The sequence below is a fragment of the Gasterosteus aculeatus genome, chromosome 5 (assembly GCF_964276395.1).
Source record: "Gasterosteus aculeatus chromosome 5, fGasAcu3.hap1.1, whole genome shotgun sequence".
In the NCBI taxonomy this organism is placed as follows: domain Eukaryota; kingdom Metazoa; phylum Chordata; class Actinopteri; order Perciformes; family Gasterosteidae; genus Gasterosteus; species Gasterosteus aculeatus.
The window spans coordinates 14,943,397-14,965,798 of NC_135692.1; the positions used below are offsets into that span (position 1 = coordinate 14,943,397).

General features: G+C 51.0%; 1 protein-coding gene across 1 annotated transcript in view; it reads left to right on the forward strand.

Annotated features, from left to right (window-relative positions):
* The window catches only part of ankfn1b (ankyrin repeat and fibronectin type III domain containing 1b), a 72,839-nt gene that overhangs the window by 36,608 nt on the left and 13,829 nt on the right, over window positions 1–22,402 (forward strand). Inside the window, 5 exon segments of the mRNA XM_040176711.2 lie at window positions 965–1,005; window positions 11,070–11,192; window positions 20,371–20,518; window positions 20,520–20,594; window positions 20,801–21,008. Coding sequence (XP_040032645.2) covers window positions 965–1,005; window positions 11,070–11,192; window positions 20,371–20,518; window positions 20,520–20,594; window positions 20,801–21,008 — 595 coding nt within the window.

Genomic DNA, 22,402 nt, shown 5'->3' on the forward strand with positions numbered 1-22,402 from the left:
CATCTGTGTTCAGTGTTAGTGAACATCTTCACATCAGAACACTTTGTATTGTGTTTCATTCTTAGTTTGTTCCCTTTATCAGAGAAACAAATTCACCTTCTTGCCGAAGGAAGAAAAATGCAAAACAGAAACACAATTTCACTCCAAAAATGTCTCCAGCCCCGAGGCCAGCTGTGTGTGTGTGTGTGTGTGTGTGTGTGTGTGTGTGTGTGTGTGTGTGTGTGCGTGTGCGCGCTGCTGTCTGTCTCAGCACGTGTCACCGCTGAGGGCTCCACACTCCGGAAGAACAAGCACACAGCGGGGGGGGGGTACGGTGTGTGTGTCTGTGCGCTATGCAGGTGTGTGTTGTGTGTCAGCGGGTGGTCTCTGCCTGTGTGCCTAATACGTCGGCTCCGCCGGAGGGAAAGTGTCCCCCGTCGAGCCGCGATGGCCGAAAGGTGTCCTTCGTGCATGTGGAGTTCTGCATCTGGAACACCGTGGTCTTCGTCATCAGTCCGGGTCGCCGTGATGGTCTCGCCTCCCCCCACATACCTGCACATGCGTGCGAGTCCACTGGATCAAGGTCATTACCCCACGTGATTGGCTCTCAAAGGGTCGCATTGATCACATGATCGGTGTTCCCGTATCAGTGGGCCTGTTGAGACGCACATAAACCAAACCGAGTCACGGAGGAGGAGCAGATACCCCTTTCTTTGTGTTGGGGTAAGTGGGTTGTCTTTGAGGTTAACTCATGTGCTGGTTCTTTGATTGGCGGCAAATGGATGCTTTTTGTCACGAGCATGAACGTGAGGAACATGAGGGCATACGCTCGCTCGGTGTCACGATACAGATGAGCAGGAAGCTCTGGACGCGGGGAACGTGGAGGGAAGCCGAGCATCGTTCATCTGTGCATCCCCACCACCCCCACCCCGCCCTGCCTCGGGTGCTGGTTGTGATATGTCTGTTTTTCTTCTCTTATTTCCAGAGTCTGGGCTCCGCTGACCGAAAGGAGAATCAGCACAAGAAGTAAGTCCTTCCATTCCTCTTTAGAAAACAAACACGCAATCTTTTTTCACTTGAACTCTTTCCCAACACTAACTGGTTGACCTTTGTCTTTCTTCCTGTGTCAGAGTGAGCTGTATGTTTGGTGCCTCACAGTTTGTCCTCACTGTCCTTGACAGCGGGAACATGTGCTACATCACATGCGATGTGTCTGCTAGGAAGGGAGGGACCTAACCTCGCCAGGAGACTTGAGTCGTACAGTTAGCGCTCAATGTCATGTGACACAAGTCTTCCCCATAAAGAGGGAGGGCGGGGAAGAGAAGCGTGTTGTGCACAGCCACACACCACATGTCGTAATGGTGGAACAGGTGAATATGCATCCGTGAACAGATACAGCAGGCTAGATGAAAATAAAGGGTGCAGACACATGGATGTGTCATGTGTTTCATCTCAAAATGATCATTAGCCCTGAAGAATTTCTTCCACAGCTTAAATGTGAGTCTGTGCACTCAGCGGGACTGCGTACTCATTAGTACGCAATCTTTAATATCCCATCTGTATTGTCTCTTCCTCCACCACATTAACCACTTGGTTTTAACTGTTATGGCCTTCAAAACTAATGATCTACGCCGATAACATTTAGTCTCAGAGTGTCAACAGAACGATTGGGGATAATCAAACGGATTCCACAGTTAGTCATTCTGTACAGCTCAGTGCAGGTCAATAATTGCTCATTTCCAATACAGGAATGTATCGGCCATCTTCCCTTCCTTCGTTCTCTCAGCCTCGGTTAGCGTTCCTCTGGATGGAGATCATTATGCGTGCCGTCTTTTTTGGTGCAACTCTCTTTTTTTACGCGCAGCTACTCACTAGACCTTCGACTCGTGGTTCAGACTCCCTCTCTCGGGCTTAATACCGAGTATTCTTTGAGGTCTTATCTTATTTACTTCATGCACAACAAGGTCAGCTTCCTACACAGAACATCCAGAGAATAACTGCGGATGGAAAGTGCCGCGTGATGTGGTTGGTGTAGGTTTATAATCGGTAATTCTAGTTCACTCTACCTTTTAAAACGGTCAAGTTTCATCAATCAATGAATCAATAAAGGTGATATTATTTTAAATATTACATTTTACATTTATTCAAGAACAGGAGGAATGCATCCGCCATCTTCAACATCCAATATGAAGAGTTTTTCAAAGTGCTTTGCTGTCTTGTGGAGGACATCTGGTGTTGAAGGCGACACAGCCGACCCTCGCCGACCCCCGTCGTACACGCTCAATCCGCCTCGCTCTTTCCACCCTTGGAGACCCGGCTGTGACAGCCACCGCGTTTCCCCCCGTCAGCCGCGGGGCTTCTGCTGCCGGCGCTGGCTGCCCGTTGCCGTGGTTACGGGTGACACAGGAGCCGAAGCTCAGCAGCATATAATTAATGGCCACATCAGGCGTTTCGTTCTGCGTACAGTACACAAAGTCCTTAATGGGGCCGGGCAAACACGGCGGCTGGCGTCCGGGATCAGAGGGCCTGAGATGAGAGAGGAGGAGAGAAAAGGGAAAAGAGTCCACCGACGAGCAGCTCATCCGCCGACCACGAGTAAACGTGCACAGATGCCGATGAGCATTTACATTTTCATCCTGCAGTCCACTCACTTTTCTACGGCTGCTGTCCGAATTATTAAACCCTTTACAGTGGATTCAAAGTATCCCACAATGCATCGTGAGGTGTGATGGAAAACCATTGGTCGCCCACAGAGGATCACATACCTTCAGCCATCGCGCTGAAGGAGAAGAGAGGAGACGAGGAGCAGCGGGACTGACATGGATGCAGAGTGCTGGCGCAATAATACTGTTTCTCATGTGAGCAGAGCAGCACATTGTTGCTCTGTCTGCACAAATTTGGGATAATCGTTATTCAGCTGAAAGGTTTTAGTTTTTTTGGTTTAGTTGACTCTTCTCCATAGAACTCTGGATGCTGGACGGGAGGAAGGAGGAAGTCCATCACTTAGAACTCATGTCAGAAGCGAAGAGGCCCGGCTCCACCGTCTTGGAGGAGTTTGCTGACCTTCAGGCCGATTCAGACTTTGTCAGGAACGTTGTCAGGAAAACAGACCTTCTGCTGCAGTTTGAAGGGCCGCTGCATCCCTGTGTGAGACGGCCTGTGGGGCGGGGGGGGGGGAGGGGGGGAGAGGAGGGCGGCGATCTGAAGCGCGTGAAACACATTCCTTCTTCTTTCCAGAGTTTTTTTTTCTCTGCTTGCCTCACTTTTTTCACAGGGTTTTGAAATCACAGTGTAAATACATATTGAGGAGTATTTACAATAGTGGTAATGGTGGTAGGAGAGGGCTCCTGGCTGAGTGTGTGACTGTGTACAGTTCATCCGCCTGCGTGTGTGTGTGTGTGTGTGTGTGTGTTTGCACACGTGTTCTCAACAGCAAAGTGTGTTCTGTTGATCCAGTGTGCCTTTCACAAATATGAATTATAAATAATCGTGTGAATATTGGTGACATTTATGCGCTCTGTGTGTGTGTGTTTTGTGTGTGTGTGTGTGTGTGTGTGTGCTTATTTGATGTGGCTTGGCAGCAGCAACGTTGGGTTTTTTGAGAACTCCCCAAGAGAAGGCTGCCAGGCCAAAGCAGGGAGCGGGCAGAGACAGACATTGTTTTAGTAAGGCATCCCGGCCATGATTGTGTGTGTGTGTGTGTGTGAGAGAGATTAAATGCAAAAGAAAGAAGCCAGCTTAATTTGGAGTACTTGTTATGCTCTCTGCTGTTCCAGCAATGCAAAGCCTTTTCCATTCTGGCTTTAGATACAGAAAACACACACGCGCACACAACACAGGCGGCGACAATGCGACATACCAACACTCCGTCCTCCCTGCGGAACTACTTACAGGGAGTTCCGTCGATTATGTTGCTCAACAAGTTGAATCCTTTTCCGATCATCTCCCTCCACGTTTGAAACCACACGTCGAAATTCGATCGGTGGTCCCAGAAGCAGCCCACCGCGTTGGACGCTCGGAGTCAGCAGTGGTCCAAATGTGATTTCAGGATTAATCTTCTTTTGGTGCAAACAAGCCGACTCAGCATTTCAACCGCAATAACCATTAAACGGCCACCGAAGGACACTTTGAATTCGAGCTAACCATTTTTTTTCCCCCCCTCACTCGGCGACCCCACAGAGTTCTCCCTCGCTTCACCTCACAGCAAAATGTCACTGGCTTGCTGCTCAGGCGGAAGCGCGGTGGCGGCCCGGCTCCCCGCCGCGCTTTCTGATTTCCAGGAAAACAGGAGCCCCGTGGAACCAGAGGCCAGTGGGATGGATTCTCTGCATCTCCCACGCTGCCGACAGGGAAGAACGATTTTTTACGCCGTAGTTAAGCGCTTCCTCAAACGTGTGAACCGCAGTGCGATCCGGGCCGGACGGTGGACGCCCCGTCGCTCAGATCCATCGCCTGCCCGGCCCACGTCTCGCCGTCGCTCTCAGAGCGCCGTTGGTCCGTGTGGATGGTGTGTGTGTGTTTGCCACCTTTGCCCGACGCTCCCCTCCTCTTCGCCTTCGCCCTTCCTCGGTGACTCAAACCCAGAAACCCGAAGCCCTCTAACGGGGGCGACCGGCTCGTGCTCAGCCACTCGACTCTTTAAGATCTCACAGATGCAGAAACACAAGAAACCTCTCCCTCCCCGAGGTTCCCTTGTCCTTTCCAGCATAAATAATCCCCTCAGTCTGCTGGCAAGACCCTGATTGGAATCTCGACGCCGTGCTCAATTGTGGGTTGATGGGGGGAAAGTGCGTCGCCCTTTTTCTGTGTGTGTGTGTGTGTGTGTGTGTTTAAAGCAGTTTCAAGACCATAAACAGAATACCAGACTGATGTCTACCTCCATCAGGCCTCTGAGAGCTCTGAGCAGAAAGTCAGCCTGGCGGATCCACAAGCAGCGACTCACCTTTCAGACTCATTCACTTAAACTCCAGCGTGTTTACAGAACGCTGCAAAGAGAGATGAACTCAGCCTGGAATAACATGCACGCTCTATTCTCCATTCACCGTTTAGCTGCCGATACAAGCGGCGCGTTGAGGTCCAGGCTCCGCGGGGTATTAACAGCTTCTCTCTGTCCTACAGGAGACCAGCCGGAGTCTTATGTGGAGTTTTATGTGGAGAGTTATGGGATCTTGTGCGGAATTATTAATGGGCCTCAATGTCAACAGATGTCTGACTGTCAGATGAGTCCAGCTCTCCAGAGACTCTCCTCTTGTCTTTCCTGGGTGACGCACTAATGCTTCTGCTCACCTTGGATCTGGGCTGTGAGCGAGCAGCGCCTTCCTGTAGGTGTAGCACGTTGCTCACACGCGTCCGCCGGCGTGCACGCACACCCACACACACGCTGTGGCGTGCTGAATTGGGTGTTACCACATCTGTCCGATTAAATGACCCCGGATCAGTGTCCTCCAAATCACATTATCGTCTCATCGACACCAAAACCCAGAGCGAGTGGAAAGAGAGAGCCGCTCGCTTCGCTCCGGGCCGCCGCCGCCGCCGCCCTCCAAGGGTTCGCTGGCTCCCGCGCGCCTGTCAGCTCCGCTCAGGGAGAATTTGACTGCAGATCCATCATCTGAATGCGTCTCACTGAGTTGAGTCAGCCTTGTGGCAAACATCAAACGCAGGATGGGGACCAAAAGGGGCGGGTGGGGGGGCTATCGAGCCCGACACCGCGGGGAGCCAACCCAAAGTGAATAAAAAAGGCATTGAATTCCTCCCTCGGTTTTGTCTCCCCGAGAAGTTCTCTTTGTGCCGATTCGGTGGAAAACGGGATTGAGCGGCGTAATGAAAGGGAGCAGCGAGAGAAGATGAAAGCGTGACTCAGAGACGTGCAAACGGGGTGGAAATGTGTGCGTGTTTGCCGCGGCGGGTGGATGGGCAGCATGTGACTTTGTGTTGCGTGGGGTTGATAACAGAGTCGCGTTAAGATCAGATCATTAGCACCTGAGGCGGTTATTGTCAAGATTTGTCCCGTCGGGGCGGCTGTTAAATGCCTCACCTCTATTTTGGAACCCGTTCGGCCCGCCAGAAGAATTATCCTTCTCATCAACGTGTTCGCCGCGCGCCGCTCATTGCATAGCTGTGAATAAGAGGCGGCAGAGGTTGCCTCTCATTCATTGACCAGCGATGACACGCTGCGCCTCGGGCCGTTCAGATAACGCACTGTAAGCGGCGTCACAACTGACTTCTTCACGCTAACAAGCTTTTCTGTATCAGCGTGTTTTATTGGCCGAGGCCTCGGTCCAAGGGAAATAAAAGCGGCCTCGGAGAGACGCACACACAGACATGGGTTTGGATGGAGATGGTGAATGGAAAACAAGGCTTTCTTTGAGCAGATTTTAATTAGCAACGTTCATAGCTTGGCTGCGTGCTTTTATGATTGGCCCTCTGAAAGCCTTTTTGTTTGCCTCATGAAACACATCGAGGGGTATGTTCCCGAATTAAACTGCGTTTGTGTGTTTGCGCCTCGCACACGCCAGCGACCGCGTGTGCTTGCATCCGTTTCGTTTGCATGTATCTGTTATATGGGCGCTTGGCCGCATTGCTTTTTCGGGGGGGGGGGGGTTGGACGTCCACTGGCGGGAATCAGAAGCCGTAGCAGGAGGTTGAGATGAAAGAAACGCCAGCGCTTTGTTTTTCCCTCCTTTCCAAAATAGTTGTTTTAGGTTGGCGGCCATCGGCCATGACTGCGCAGACGGGGTCAGGTATTCGCCTGTCCTGCTTGTGATTTACTATCCCGTCCGTGCCTCGGTAATCTGGAATGAGATCTGTGGTTGAGGGCCGCATAGATTGTGTAACACTCTGCATTCTGCTGGTTTCAGCGAGCGACTTCATAAACACGCCGCACACAGGACCCTGTGTGTCATCTGTGAAGCTTTGCCCCAGCAGGCTTGTCTTTCTATTTCTCATTTGACAAATTGGTACATTTGATGAAGGGTATCACCCAGGAGGGCGAATGCAAAACATAGTATTAAAGATTAATAGACCACTGGAAGACGAGGGATTTCTCATCCTTTAAAATTCAAATTACGGTCGAATAAAGAAATTCCAATAATATCATACTGTAATAAAAATAAAATAATTCAGCTCATTAGGGAAGGAGGTGTGTTAAATAGTTCTTATGTGTTTGTCGCAGTGATATAAATGAGCGCTGGAGCTCCCCGTTACGTCTTTGAGTCGCAGTGTTTTTTTGCTAGAATTCCGCGCCGTCTTAACCCGGCTCTCAAATAGCAGTGGGCTACTCGGGCTATGAGCGGGGGTCAGAGTGCACGGTCGATAGCTTTGTGTACTGCGAGCGTGAACAATGAGTTCTTAAGCACAATTTGTCGTGCACATGAATACCTCTGAACAGTTAAATGCTGCCATGGCAACAGCCCAGAGAGGGTAAGTGACATTAGGTGAGCTGTTTGCAAGAAAGCGATCCTTCGGAGTGACAGTGTGCAAGTGTGTGTGCGTGTGTGTGTGTGTGTGAGCGTAGGTCAACATTTTCACCGTATCACCACACAAGCCTTTCGGGGCTGACAAAAGCACTCTTGTGCTGCAGGATTGGGGAAAGTTACTAATGCTGGCAGGATCATAATCTAAGTCACATTGCAGGGAGGCAGCAGCGGGCTTTGACAGTGCAGGGATGTATTAGGAGCAGAGACCATACAGGGGGTATTTCATCATTAATAAAACAAAGAATAAAATTAAAAATGTCTTCTGAAATTTACCAATTAAAAATCGACTAGACATTATTACTTATAGAGCGTGTTTAAATATAACTACAACTTAAAGCTTGTATAGAATGTCCATGACAGACCATTATTAATAAAGATAAGTCAAATGCATCACTGTTCAAACATTAATTCAATGTTCTTACATTGTTTTTCTTTAATTGCCTGCTTTGTACTTTCGGAAATGGAAAAGCGATGGAAGTGGAAAGCTTCCGCTGCAGAGCTGCTGTCCATTGTGTGCACGTCACGCTGTGAGGCATCGCTATGCGACCCTTTGCCATCCGTTCTGCCTGCGGTGTCCATTGTGAGAAGGTCAAAGTGTGACACGGGAAGTGACAGGGGGGGGGGCGGGACATACAGGTACGCCTACGTCGGCTTTGTAGGATTCTTTTCTCCTGAGAGGACAGAACATTCTGGCAGGAGCCTGAGCACCTTCCAACTCTCGTATACAAACACGCCGTGCCGTCCAGGTCACATTGTAGCCCTCAATAGTTCTTAAAGGAAAAAGCAATCAATCACCGATTTTATAAACCGTAATCAACCCCGGGAAAATGAAAGACAAAATATCAAACTGATGAGAGGATAATCGACTGGGATATCCTGAGAGGGTCTCCGAGGGGGTCGCGTCACCGCGGCGCGTCTGCTGGATGCGATGTTATCGGGGACAGCTGCGTGCGGCGGGGCCGGGGGGCTCTCGCCGAGCCAAGAGGTTGGCCCAGTTGCCAGCAGATCCCCTCCGCCGAGACCCCACCTGCTTCACATGTCCATTTGTCCTCTAAACCCCTCAAAGGGATTCCCTGAGTCCTCTTCTGTGTCCGCTGGCCCCCGGGTCTTTGAAGCCATGATCCTGTGTGTTTTCATGGCATTGAAGTGGTTATCCGACGGTCGCGTCGTGTCATGCGTTTGATCCAAAGGTTTTGTTTGAAGTTTTATGGGCAACTTTTAATGTAACCGTTGGGCTCAGGCCAGACGTATTAGATCCGTACAAACCGATGCGGCTATTGCATCGCCCCAACGGCCTCTTCGTGAATCTGATTTCACGGTTTGTGGGAAGGGTCAGTGGCTGGCATGCGCTGGCCACTGCCACTAATTTAATTAGAAGCCCTTGAAGAAGAAGCCCAGCCTAACCTAATACCATCAATTAGGGGTTGCTCTGCCATCCGAACCAGAATCCCACACCCCGTCAGTGTGATTCATACGGGAAAATATGCCTCTTTGTCTTCGAGGTCAACCAGCTCTTCAGGGAAAGCTGGCGCGCGCTCAGGAAAACCGTAGTTGCGGGTGTAGCAGTGGGAATCGCTCTACTAGATAATCCATAGCGTGAGGTCATCCTCCATGAGAACTTGTGTGTTTTCATCTCAGCTTATCACACACGTCTTTATAGTGCAGCAGCTGGTCTTACGGGGACTCGTGTGCTCGTAGCATGAGAGCATATGCAACAAGAACCTCCCTGCTCGATAAAGACAGAGAGGCTTTTTTCATTCATTCTTTCCAACGTGTGCTCACGGCGTAGTTGCTCCGAGGCTCAAGTCGTGTTACTTCTTTGTGTTGCAGCCTTAGCGCCCATGCTAAAGGCGCTCGCGCCGTCACAAAAGTGCTGGGCAGCGATTCAAATCGGCGATAAAGCTCAAAGTCACTGTGACCGTTTTTTACTCAATACACACGTCTAATAGGACAACATTATGAAGAGTGACCGTTTTTTGGACAGACATGGAAAGAGACGGGAGCCCGACCAGTTTGTGATGGCGGCGGTTCTTGTGTTTGTGTTACCTCGGGCATTGCGGGACCTTTGATTTACGAGGCCTATCCAAGATCTAGATCCGGACTGTTTTGGAGCGACGGATGCAAAGAAGCAATCTCACGACGTGACGTTTATATTATATCAGTTTTTGGAAAGCGCGAACAATGTTCCAGGCAAAGGAGCAGAAAGCCCACCTGGCTCGGCTCTATACCTTTAAAAAGGGTTTCACTTTAACGTTTACAAGTCTGCGACTCAATAAAGGTCTCCATCCAATTTAATCAGTTCCCCAGATCGGATCTGTCCCCCGTAGTTTGACGGGGTACTCAGGCCTTCTGTCCGCTGCATGAAGTAAAGCCCTCTCCCGGCCAACAACGTACCATCAACTCCTTCAGCGTCATGAAGCAATGCAGAAAAATGAGCATGTCACATTGTGCCATTTCGGCAATAGAGTTACGCGGACCTGGACGCGTCGCCACGCTGTCCCTGTTCAGCAGTCAAAGTAACCGCACACAAACCATCACCAACCCTTCTTTATCGAAGCCGTATGCGGAAGGTTCCCGGTGGACTGGAGCTCGGGTTTTCTGAGTGGCAGTGTTCTCCCCAGCGCTCTCCTCCAGGCAGCGCTCCCCCCCCCCCAGCAAGACTCCAGCGGTGCTCACCATGGAGACTAAAACGCTTTTTGGCTCACGCGGAGAGGATACCTCATGTGTGTGTGTGTTTGTGTGTGTGTGCGCGAGAGTACGTACGAGTCACTATTAGGGATGTTTTATCATTTCATAATGAAATGTGAGCAGCATGTGTGTTGGATTAGGTGAGCGAGGAATGTCGCACCGTGCCATTGGTTATGATCGTATACGCTCACGGTATCACCAGATACCCTACGGCCCTTTGATTTACCTTAAAGTCATGCAAAGATTTCTATGAACCTTTGCTTGGGTCGTCTTGTGAGTTTTGACACTACATCACTACGGTCGGGAATGTTCCTCTGTGTCTGCGGCCTTTTGATGGAGGATTTAATTACGTTTTGATTAGCCCCCTCGTTACCACGGCAATATTGCAATGCTGCTTCCTATCAAATGTATTCCGGGCTGGAAGGGAAGAAAGATTACATTTACTGTTTTTAATTTTGAACCAAAAGTTGAGCTGGGACATCGGCGGCCCAGCAGAGGAGATTAAAATGTCTGTGACTTCCCCGTTTTTTCTGCGAAAAAGATTTGGAAATTTAGACAGGAAGTGGCGGCTTTCCCTGAAACCTAATGTTTCCTCTGGGACCTGCACAATTTTGACACTGTTTATCAACTTCATTCCATCGACTTTCGCTCAGTTTTCGACGTTAGAGAATCCATTTAGCTGAGACCGTTGTGTTCTCAATCATCGTTTTTTCTGGCAGTGAATTTCTGGAGGCCTGTTGATAATAAACCCACCAAACCATTATCAGTCCCCCGTGTGTTTTCCTACTAGCAATTATTCATACTGAAGAAAGGGCTCTGGCATTACCTCCTCCTGAACTGTGCAAGGATGTATAATGTATGATGAGGCTCACGAAGTGGTGCATCTCCAAACCAGTTCATCCAGGTTTTTTTTTGTCTGTCCCCAAGGTCAGAGTCGGGGATCTCCAAATTTACCCACCGCCTGTCTCTCAAAGAGCGCGTGGCCAAAGCAGAGAAGACCTCCACGGACAGACCTCCATCCTACAGAAGACGCTCTCTCAGCGTGGACTGGTAGGACCAACGGCCGTCTCTTAATCTGCTAACTCAAATTCATCGTCGTCCCCAAGGTTCTTGTGGTTGCCTTCGACCTTCACGTCTCCTCCTCAGACTGTGAAGATTATGAAACAAGACTTCATCTGAAGCAGCATGTGGATTCAAAACTGGGCCTTATGGCCTATTTTGGCGATTGGACAGCTGGTGTTTGGGGAGGGGGGGGGCGGAGATCAGGGGGGGTGTTGGGTCCCTCCCCGTCTCTGCGCTCTGGGTTTCGTTGGAGAGCGGCGAGCAGCTCCAGTGGCGCCGGCTAATCTCGCTCTTGTAAAGCTCCGATCCTCAGGCGGCCCGATGAAGGGGGGCTTGAACCCTTTCCATCACGAGGCTGCCTTTCCTTTCCCCACCCATGGGACTCCCCCCACAGGCTCCCCTCTCGATGCACGTCCTGCGCTCCTTTGTCTACCCATCCGTCCCGCTGTCTGTCCTTCTGGCACCCCCCCCCCCCCCCCCCCCCTCGCCCTCCTTAATCCTTCTCTCACCGTCGGGAAAATAGCGGCAGGTTGAAGCGGATCTTACCCTCGATTTAGTTAAAAGTAAAGTAAGAAATGCCCAAAACGGTTTCCCAGGCTGCAGTAGCTGTCCAGCGGTTTGCGGAGTTCCAGGTGTGGGATTCTCCGAGGGCCCGGCGAGTCGAGGCGGGGGCCCGGCGTGTGAGGTCTCACGAGGTCTTTTGTCGGCCACGTGAGACCTACTGTGTGGTCTCGGGCTCGGCCAGCAGAAGTGCGGCGCGAGGCCCTTTTACTTTAGCGGCTCGGCGTTTGCCTCCCGTGCTGCTGGAAGCCGGGGACCCGGCCTTTAAAGTTCACGTCCTGATTGATGATGTCTGGTTTTAATGAAACACAGTGAGTAGATTGGACATGCTCATTTACGGGAGAGATCACGGGGGGGGCAGGGGGGGCTCGGCCACAGCTGGATTCTGACTCTCTCCGCGGGCGAGGCGCCGTTACGGGAGTGTGACTGGTCTTTTGTGACATAATAAACTAGGAACCCCAGGAGGAGAGGCTGGAGGTCGAGGGCTGCGTCATGCTACTGGAAGGTGAAACCAGGTCGGTCCCGAACAAGAGCGTCGTGCACCGTTCATCAACGCGCTCGACGGGGAACACGTGTGCTACTGGTCCTCCAAACGCTCCTTGAAGTCATTCTCTTTGACACGACCTACTTCCCACAGTCTTCCAAAGAAATATGTATTATTACCCAAAATATTGTGGATATATTGTATTGGACACATCAAGGCTCAGTAGCTATGTGGCGTTCCGAGATTGTGTTATCTGCTGATGCCTCAGCGGGGGAGACAGAGGCTGTTAAAGCGCTGGAATGGTTTCGCCTCTAATGAAAGCGAAATGTGGAAATGTAGCGCTATCGACCGATACACACTTTTAAATTGAGGTTTGCTCGTGTTTATCTGCGCATTGCCCTCTTCTTTCACTCTTTAAATCAAACCCTGTACGATTAAATCTAGTCCTCCGCGGTAAACCCGTCCCCGGTGGCTCAACACTTTACTATCTATTTAGTGCACCATTGCCGTTTATGTGGAGTCACTATTAAAGGAGTTCTTGGCCCATATACAAACTTGAAACAGGAGCTATTTTGTAGCCCCATCAAAGTCCTCGAGAGCTGGCAGGGCCTTGGGAAAATGCGATAATAAAAGATAATGGGAGTGTTATTGGTAATCATAGTAAATGGCCTCTAGAGTATGGATGGAGAAGAGGGTACGGGGGGGGGGGGGGGGGGTCAGAGGGAGCTTTAAATGGGAAATTAAAAGGTATTTTCTGCGTGTGAAAATTGTAAAAGAATATTTATTTATTTTCTCCAGGAAGCCATTAGTGTGAATATTTATAATCTGTCTCTATGGCGTCTTAGGGTGAATATAGTGGCGCTGTGAGGTTTGAAAGTTCTGAATAAAATGTGATCCCTTGAAGCCATTTGACCGCTGCCGATCCGACGTGGCACCAATTTGTTTGCGTTCTGAGAACATTGATTTCAATATGCAAACTGATGCTCCGGGCCTGCAGGCCGGCTTCCCGCCGTATATTTGCCGCCTTGGTTCTAGTGCATGACGTGTTGGCGGGAGACATCCAGTAGAGTCACTACGGGGGCTATAAAGGGCCGCTGGTTCTGCTCCAGCACGGGGCCCGTAAATGAGTCCTTATTTCCATATCCTCTCACAGTGACAGAGAGCCATTTCCCTTTCCCGAGACCCTTGAGCACAATGGAGAGGCAGCCATGCATGTCGGCCAAGCACTTTTTATTTCCCTAAACAGTTTCCCCCGCGGAGGAAACTCTATACATAAGTACTTAAACATCAACCTGCGCTCGCCATCGCCACTCAAGTCGTATCCACTTCGTAAAATCACAAACAAAACATGGGCATGTGTGTGTGGTTGTGCAGTATGCAATGGAGTATTTAACCCCCCCCCCCCTGACGGCCCCCTGCTCTGCCTGGTGCCACCATGTCTTCAGGAATAACGCAGAGCCGACAGCACTCTTCTGATGACGTCCTAATTTCGATGCCAGGAGAGGAACCGGCCTCCCCTTCCCGTAGTCGATATATTTAAACACATCCAAGCGAACTGACACACACACACACACACAGAGCGGCCACACAGAGTGTCATGTTTGCTATCTGATTCTCTCCTTCATATTCATGCTCACACACACACACACACACACATTGCAATAGTTAGGACTGTGCGGAGTCGTGTGTGTAAAAGGGGAATGGGGGGGTTACCGAGTGCTAATCCTTATGAATTGAGCACAAAGGGAATCAAAAAAAAAAAAAGAACATGGAGAAATCACAAAAGTCTTTGGAAGAAAAGAGGGGCAATGCTCAAGGGGCCCACGTGTAAAGTGCTTTTAGACAGTATGCCACTCGCCTCATTTGGTTCTAATTTGATTTAATATTCCCGACTTCCTTTCATCCTTTTCTTCTGCAGCAGAGAGCTGTCAGTTCAAACAAGAGGGACAAAACAGGAGGTTATAGATCCCTATAATTTTTCATTTTAGACATTCTGCACAGAACACCCTGTTAAAGATCACGACAGCGGGAAACTGATCCCTGCTCGTGCTGGAATGTCTTTTATTTTTACCTCTGTGTTCTGGCTGCATTGAAATACGCTAAGAAGCTGCAACACACACACGCACACACACACACACACACACGTAAAGGTTACAACTTTATCTGAGTGGGATATAGTTCAAGATAAGACGCAAAATACATAATAAATAGTTTTGTGCTATATGCGATATATAGACACATCACATGGTAGAAGGCTGATGAGGATGAGATGCTCTACCGATGAAGGTCAGAAGATCGAAAGCTTCACAATAGCAACAGTACTAAACTTTGTTTTTTAAGTAGATCAAGTAGATTCTTAAGGCTGTTTCAGCTGCAAACATTGGACTTTCAGTGCTTCTTCTGCCTGTAATATGAATTTATTGAGACGGTAGAGTCCAGTCCACACAGGGGAACACATTTCCTGATTTCTCTGCCCACCTCTCTGCTTTTGGTTAGACCTCGTAAACAAACACACACACACACACACACACCAACTGAAATCCAGTAGATCAAGTACACACAGGTACTCGAGTAGGTAAAAACCTCTGCGCACACTGCAGACATTATTTATGCCCTGATATTTGTCCACACGCTCACACGAGCGTCTTCTGGATGCTGTGTGAGATTTATGGGGCCGGCTCCCTCCTGTCCTGTGTGTCTCCTACTTGATACTCTGTTTTCCACTCCAAACCTAAGCTCAGCACACAGGGGGGGGGTCAGGGAACACTGCAATAGGTAAGACGAGGAGGACGTAGAGACTGAAAATAATCGAGAATGAAGGAGATGAAATAAAAGATTGAAAAGACGATGGAGAGAGACAGTTAGAGCGAAGAACTCCTCCGAAAAGAGCTGGAAGGAGAGAGGAGAGACAGAAAGACTGTGTGTGTGTGTGTGTGTGTGTGTGTGTGTGTGTGTGTGTGTGTGTGTGTGTGTGTGTGTGTGTGTGTGTGTGTGTGTTTGTGTGTGTGTGTGAGGGTTGTGTTCAGGGTCAGAGGCAGAAAGAAAATCGGCCCGGGACCCAGGAGGCTTGTGGTTGAAAACTAGTTGGGAAAATGGTTTACAGATTGAGGAGGCGCAGGTAGCACCGGTCTGCAGACCCACGTCAGCCAGCAGGACAGAAGCCACCACAGCGTGTCACTCACTCACTCACTCACTCACTCACCAGAGGAATCGCCCCATCATTGCTGCTTCTAGTTGAGGATTATTTATTTGAATCGGTTGAAAAGGATTCCCTCGTTTCCTTTTCCTAATCCAGTCCTTGTTTTACTCGCTAATAACCAAACCCGGTCCTGTCAGATCCGGACAACATACACACACACACACACTCACACACACACACACACACACACACACACAGACTCAGAGGAGTTTGTGTTATCATGCACCAACAGGCTGCCACTCTTTCCACTCTCACAAGCATCCATCCATCTATCTTAATCAGGAGCGCACATACTGTGTGAGCGTGCACGTTATCCTCCTTACAAAGGATTTATCATAGTCAGGAGACTAAAGACTGCCCCCCCTGCCCCCCCCCGCCTCCCTCCATCTCTATCCCAGATAAACAGCCGTGGGACTTTAAACATGGCGCCCGGCCGGCGTGTGACTGAGAGAATGGGCCAACTGGTGGCTTCAGTGGCCAGGGGTCGCCCCCGCCCTTCTCCTCTCCCCGGCTGGGTGGGTGGCATATGGCGGCCCAGGCAGGGACCCCTTTGGTGTGACACACACACACACACACACACACACACACACTCTGAGCGACACACAGAAGGCCTGGAGCCACCCAGGCTGGGTCCACGATCGCCGTGGGAGACATGGTGTCACCAAGCCTCCGACAGGGGAGGGGTTGTGTGTGTGTGTGTGTGTGTGTGTGTGTGTGTGTGATCCCACCTAGCACCCGCCCCCCACTCCTGAGAACGTCGGGCCGCCGTCCGCCGCCCGCCGCCATATCCCCATGGCGACTCGGCTGTTGTCCCCGCTCATCACGCCCAGAGAGGTTTTACCTCTGCGTGCACACGCAGCACATGCACACGCTCGGGGGCCAACAGGTGGCAGGCCTCGCTCGGCACAGCGGGGCCACTGCAAAGGTCAAACGTACAGCGGACCGCCCACTCTTCCTCTGCTCTTCTCCCCAGGGGAGAGCGAGAGAGAGAAAGTGAGCAGAAGAGGACAAGATAAAAGGGGAGATACGCACGCGCTATTTGGTAGCATTTACCTGGTCGGCGGTTTGTTTTCACGCACACGGCTCCCACTTCAAAGCCATTTGAAGGCGTGCATAGAAACAGAACGCCTTCAGGGCTTTCCACTTCAGTTACTTCTTCGACTAACTGTGACTAACAGCAGATGTGAGCACGTCAAACCCGAGTGAGAGGCGAATAAATATAACCTCAGAACAACAAGGGGCACGGGGAGCGCTGTCTCAGCACGCCGAGCTTATCAAAAACGGGAGGAAGTGGAGGCCGGAGAACTCGGCGGTGCAGAAATACGGCCTGGAAGTAAATCGGGTGTAAACAACAGACTCCGGGGCTTTATCCGGCCTGGCATCGGCTGTGCTGTCTGCTGCCTCCATGCGTTCCCACCACTTATGAGGCCGCTCGTTGTCCACAGAACGCCGCTCAAATACAGCCCGTGTAGACGGCTGCACGGGGACACCGCGGTGGAAGCGGATGTTTTTCAGCAAATGTGCGCCCGCTGAAACATTAATAAAGTTGTGTCCCGTCCATGTAATACGACCCCGAGGACGCTGTGGTCGTCTCTTCGGTCTGTTGTGTTGGATCACAAGTTAGTGTGCGTGAGGGGCTGCAGCTGGCATGGCCCCATGTTGCCTATGAGATGATAAGGGCCCAACAGAGGGGATAGCTATATGAATTCTAGTACCCCCCACCCCCCATCTCCCCATCTCTCTCTCTCTCTCTCTCCCCCTCGCTCGCTGTCCCTCCCTCTCCCTCCCTGCGTCCAGCAGCCTGCCTGCTTCCAGCCTGTCTGGTGCCAAGACTCAGATTTCAGAATTTCCTTCTACAAGCCACATTTAGAGCAGCCAGCGTAGTCAGTGTGTGTGTGTGTGAGAGTGTGTGTGTGTGTGTGTGTGTGTGTGTGTGTGTGTGTGTGCATTTTCTCTCACTGTCTGCCTCTCTGACCCCCACCGCCCTGTTTTCTGCCTGCACTGTCCTTCTGGTGCCGCTCTTTGCCTTTTCTCTTTTCCTCATCTCTCTCTCTCCCCCTCTCTCCCCCTCTCTCTACCCCTCTCCCCCCCTCTCTCTCTCTCTCTCTATCCATCAAACGAGCTCCAGTTCTTTGTTTATTTTGTGCGACTGTGCAGACAAACGATACAATGCATGCCAGCTAATATAAATGGTCATTTGTGCCGGCGTGTAATAAACACACACCGACACACAACACAGACGTATGTGTTGTCGTGGCAGTAAACTAGCCACCGGCGAGGCGTTTGGAAGCAGGGGGGGGGGTAAAGAGATGGAGCAGAGGCGACAGTTGAGGGGGAAAGGCGGTGTTGGGAGTTATGAGGAATGAATCATTTAGATTTAAACTGAATAAAAGTTCATTGTGGGCTTTAGTTGCTTTATCGTCTCACTGTCAGGAAAACGACATATGTGCTGCTTATCTGGTCATGTGTCCACGTGACACACGCCTGTAGTGCCACCGAGTCACTGTCTGTTGTTAGCGTGTTTTCTGCTCATATTCAAGCCCCCCACGTGAGTGCGGTCGGTCAGTCGGTCTCGTCCTGGGGGGGCTGGAGTCGTTCCCTGTTATTCAAAAACGAGTCATTGTTTTAAAAACAGTGATGGGGAGCGAGCTTCCACGGGGGGCCGCGTGTCGAATGGCTCGCTCGCCCACCAGCATGCTCAAGTGTGAGTTTGGGAGTTTTATTAAGGGGAGGGGGGGTCAGGGGTACTGTTGATAACAGGTTGGAAGGATTCGTTGTTTCTTGATGGTGTAATTCATACAGCGTGTGTTGCGACGTCAACCGTGAGCCGGCAGACGAGGCAACATTTTCCACTCGGCTGTCAGTCGGCCGATTTGCTTTGAAGGTTCCTGAGATCTGCTCACCACTCGTATGAGCTGTTATGTGCACACTCGCGGCTGCTTTTCAGCTTACGCAAAAATCTCGGAAATTCTGCGAGCTGGGAATTAACTTTTTTTTTGACATTTTTCTCAGTCACAGGTTTTTCCCATCTTGACTTTTAAGGCAGTAATTGTCTGGACTGTGTCTGCGTATTTTATATGTAGTCTGAGCTGTTTGCGTAAACACGCCGATAGAACTAATAAAGCGAAACGCTGCGTATTTGCAGTTGGGGGGTGTTGATTGTTTGTTGGTTCTGATGCCGTCTCACTGCAGACCGGCTGTATTTGATGTGGGATTGTTTGGAGGCCAGACGTGAAGCCTGGCTCTTGCACGAGACGCTGGTTTTCCCAGAACAACTGCTTCCTGTTTTCCCAAGCCTGGTAGAAGTGCAGAAATTGTGCGGCGTGTGAGAGAGATGTCTTCAAGCCTCTGGATAATAAAACAGTAGTAGAGCCTTTTTTGATACCGCTCACTTCATGTATTTGCATTCTACAAATACCGCTCTGAATAGTATTATTAATCATAAGTGGCGGAGTCCGCCATCCGTGTGCTAACCACGGACGTTCATATACAAGACGTGACCATCGCACGGCGGTGTAAAGACACGCTCGCTAATGTCGTCACAGAGCGGTAGGGCACCGGCCTTCCATTCTCTGTTCCACCTCAGTCGAATAACAATAAGCCCGGGGGCTGAATTCCTCCGGGCTTTCTCTTTGAAATGGGATACTGACACGCGTTACAAATATATCTCTTGTTTTATCTTCCCGGGCCTGGCCCGTGGAAAAATTATTCCAAATACCTGCTGCGCTTTATCCGGGACCCTGGAATAGGTTCGGCCCGGCCGGGAACACGAGGGTGTCTAAAATAAGGCCTCTATTACGGGATGGAGTGGAGATGGATGGGATGGAGCGGGAAGGGACGGGGATCGAGGGTATTTTAGGTGGATCGGTCCTGTGAAAAAGGGCTTGTTGCGGGGGCTTGGAGCTGCTTTAATGTCCACTATGTTGGCTGCCGTCAGCTGTTGGGGGAGGTATTGTGTGTGTGTGTGTGTGTGTGTGTGTGTGTGTGAAGAGGTGGGGGGGCCAGCACGTACATAGCGGAGCGGGAGTATAAATACAAACTTTCCTACAGATGTTCTCACCTTGACAAATCTGCTCTTGGCTCTCAGTGCTACTTTTTGGCAAAAGGCCTGAAAGGCCGACGTAAGTCAACCTTTATTTACTCTCCCTGTCTCCTTGTTACGAGATGTCCCGTTCAAAATACGATGTGCACTAAACAAATGCAGAAGATAAGATGATTCTATTGCCACGCTGCGATAAAACAATCCAGGAAAGATGAGAACCGCCAGGGAGAGAGGAGAGGGAGGCGGGAGGAATGTGGGAGATGATGGGAGAGAAATGAGAGGCCACCAGGAGATAAGGGCAACGAGTGAAAGGTCAAGAGCCGAGTGAAGGAACCGAGCAAGGACAGAGAGGGCGCGACGCGATAGGACGCTCATGAGACGAGAGGCGAAACGAGCGCTGTTGACATGTTACTCCTTGAGGAATTCGTTTATCTCTCTGGCTGTTGCTCGTTGGGACCCGTCGGCGAGTCTGTCGCCGTCGCCTGTTGGGGTCCCGCTGATATTTCCTTCAGCGGTTCGAGGGTGTGCGAGCGCCGCATACCAGACTCGCCCTGAGGGCCCCGCACCCATCCGGCCGGGACAAGAAGCCAAGACACCGGCGGCAGGAGATGCCGACCTCCCGTCACAAAGCCGTGACACCACGAGGTGGTGGGGGGGGGGGGGGGGGGACGCGAGTCACCAGGCGTCTGGGACTGAAAATGCCGCCATGGGGCCCAGTTTCATTTCCCACCATACCATAGGTCACCAGGCCGTATTCATGAACTAGGTAAAGCTTTTTATTTCTGACAAGTCAAAATGTCCATGTTGGGTGTAAAACGCCACATTCCGCTGTCTCTCCCCCCCCGTGTGGCTCTGCCTCACCCGTCCCTCTCTCCCCCAGGGCGGACTCTGCCAAGATGACGCAGCCCATGAGGGGCGACCAGGCCCACCAGCCGGCCCCAAACCGCAAGTCGGCCAGCCTGTCCTCGCCGAGCGCGGCCCGCCGCCTGTACCGCAACTTGTCTGGAAAGTTCCGCGTGGGCACCAACCCCCCCCCCCGCTGCGGAGGACGGCGTGGTGTCGGGACGGGGAGGAGACAAGGAGAGGCTTCGCAAAACCACCGTAGTAAGTGAGGGAGAGACGGGGGAAGGAAAAAATAATAAGCCCAGGAATATTGTAGTCTAAAAATAGCCTGAGAAAACATATAGACTTGGAAAGAAGGAGAACGTCAGATACAAACATCACGCGCGCCGCCGTCTGAACCAGGCAGAAGATGCGTAGAGAGAAACCGTGACGCAACAAAAGGCTGCTAAACTTCCTTTGTCTCACAGTTCCAGAGTAACGAGGCGCTGTTCGAGGCGGTGGAGCACCAGGAGCTGGACCTGGTGCAGCTGCTCCTGTCCCAGTACAGCCTGGAAGAGCTGGACCACAACACGCCAAACAGCGAGGGCCTCCTGCCGCTCGACATCGCCGTCATGACCAACAACGTGCCCATGGCCACGCTGCTGCTGCGCGCCGGTGCGAAGGAGAGCCCCCACTGTGAGTAGAGGGGCCACGGCGCACCTGCAACACCGACCCAACCAGTCTGGGGTCCCGCACGGGGAAGCGTGCCGGGGTATCGTGTCGATATGATGCGTAACAAGCTTTTCTTTTTTACATTTTTACTGCTGGTCGCAGAATCCAGTGTCCAGTGACTGATTGAAGGGGAGGTCGATCGAGCTCACAGAAGCCACTGTTACGCCGGCTGTTACATTAAGACGCTTGGAGCGTTAAATTAATTGAAATAGCTCTACTGCCGTACAAACTCTCCAGGGTCTGAGGATTTGCCACAGTGTCTTTAATAAGAGTTTAATCTCGGTGTTTACTGGTGTTTTTCCATGTGGAATTTGACAGCTCTTTAGTTTGGAGTCCGGCCCACAGATGAATCACGCCATAGCAAACGTCACCTTGGCTCCGAGCGCTGAGGCAATTCGATCGGCCCGGTTATTTCACCAATCACATCTTGTGTGAGATATGGCCAAGCCGACGGCGCTCGTCGAGTCGCGACGCCAGCGAGGCCCCAAACCACACGGACCGCTCACTGACGGCTCGGTTCTCATTTTCTTTTCCTACGCGGATCTCCGTCTTTAGCGTGACTCAGAACTGATACCAGAAGGGCTCGGTTTGGGGCATCGGGGGATTCGAGTGCTAATGTTGTAGCGTAAATGCTGCTGCCGCGGCAACATCAGCTGCAAAACGAAGAAAACGCAGCACGCGCGACGTCTCCTCGTCCAAACCAGTAACGCGTTCGTCCGCGTGCTCAAAGACAAGCCCGCGCGTCTCTTTCAGGCGATATTAGTCATCTCCAAGCTGCCTTCCTCTGCCAATGATTAGAACTCGCCAGCGAGGCTCCGAGGCTGTTTGTGTTTGTACTTACGCACACACACGCGCGGACACACACACACACACACACACACGCGACCACGATTCTCAAGAGCAGAGCCAGGCTTCTTATAAAGGTATCATTAAATTGAAAACACTTGAATGGAAAGTGGTGCTCTTTGATTGTGCTCTCTCTCCAGAACTCAAATAAACTCTGCTGAGAGTTTGAGTGTGTGTGTGTGTGTGTGTGTGTGTGTGTGTGTGTGTGTGTGTGTGTGTGTGTGTGCGTGCGTACAAAGGACTGAAACACAAAGAAAGGGCACACGAGGAAAGTGAAGGCTTCTATTTTCATTAGCGCCCAGTAATCAGCCTCCATCTGAGGAGGGCTGATATCAAAGGCGCTGCAGACTTTTCCATACGCTGTGAAAGGAATCGACTGGTGCGTATTGATATTGACGTGCTTGAGTCCACTACAGAGACAAAGGCAGGCGAAGACTATCAAACAAATTGTGCAATGCAACTTGCATTTCCCCATTATAAGTCGCTCGGCGGCTTTGAATAGGACAAAGGGC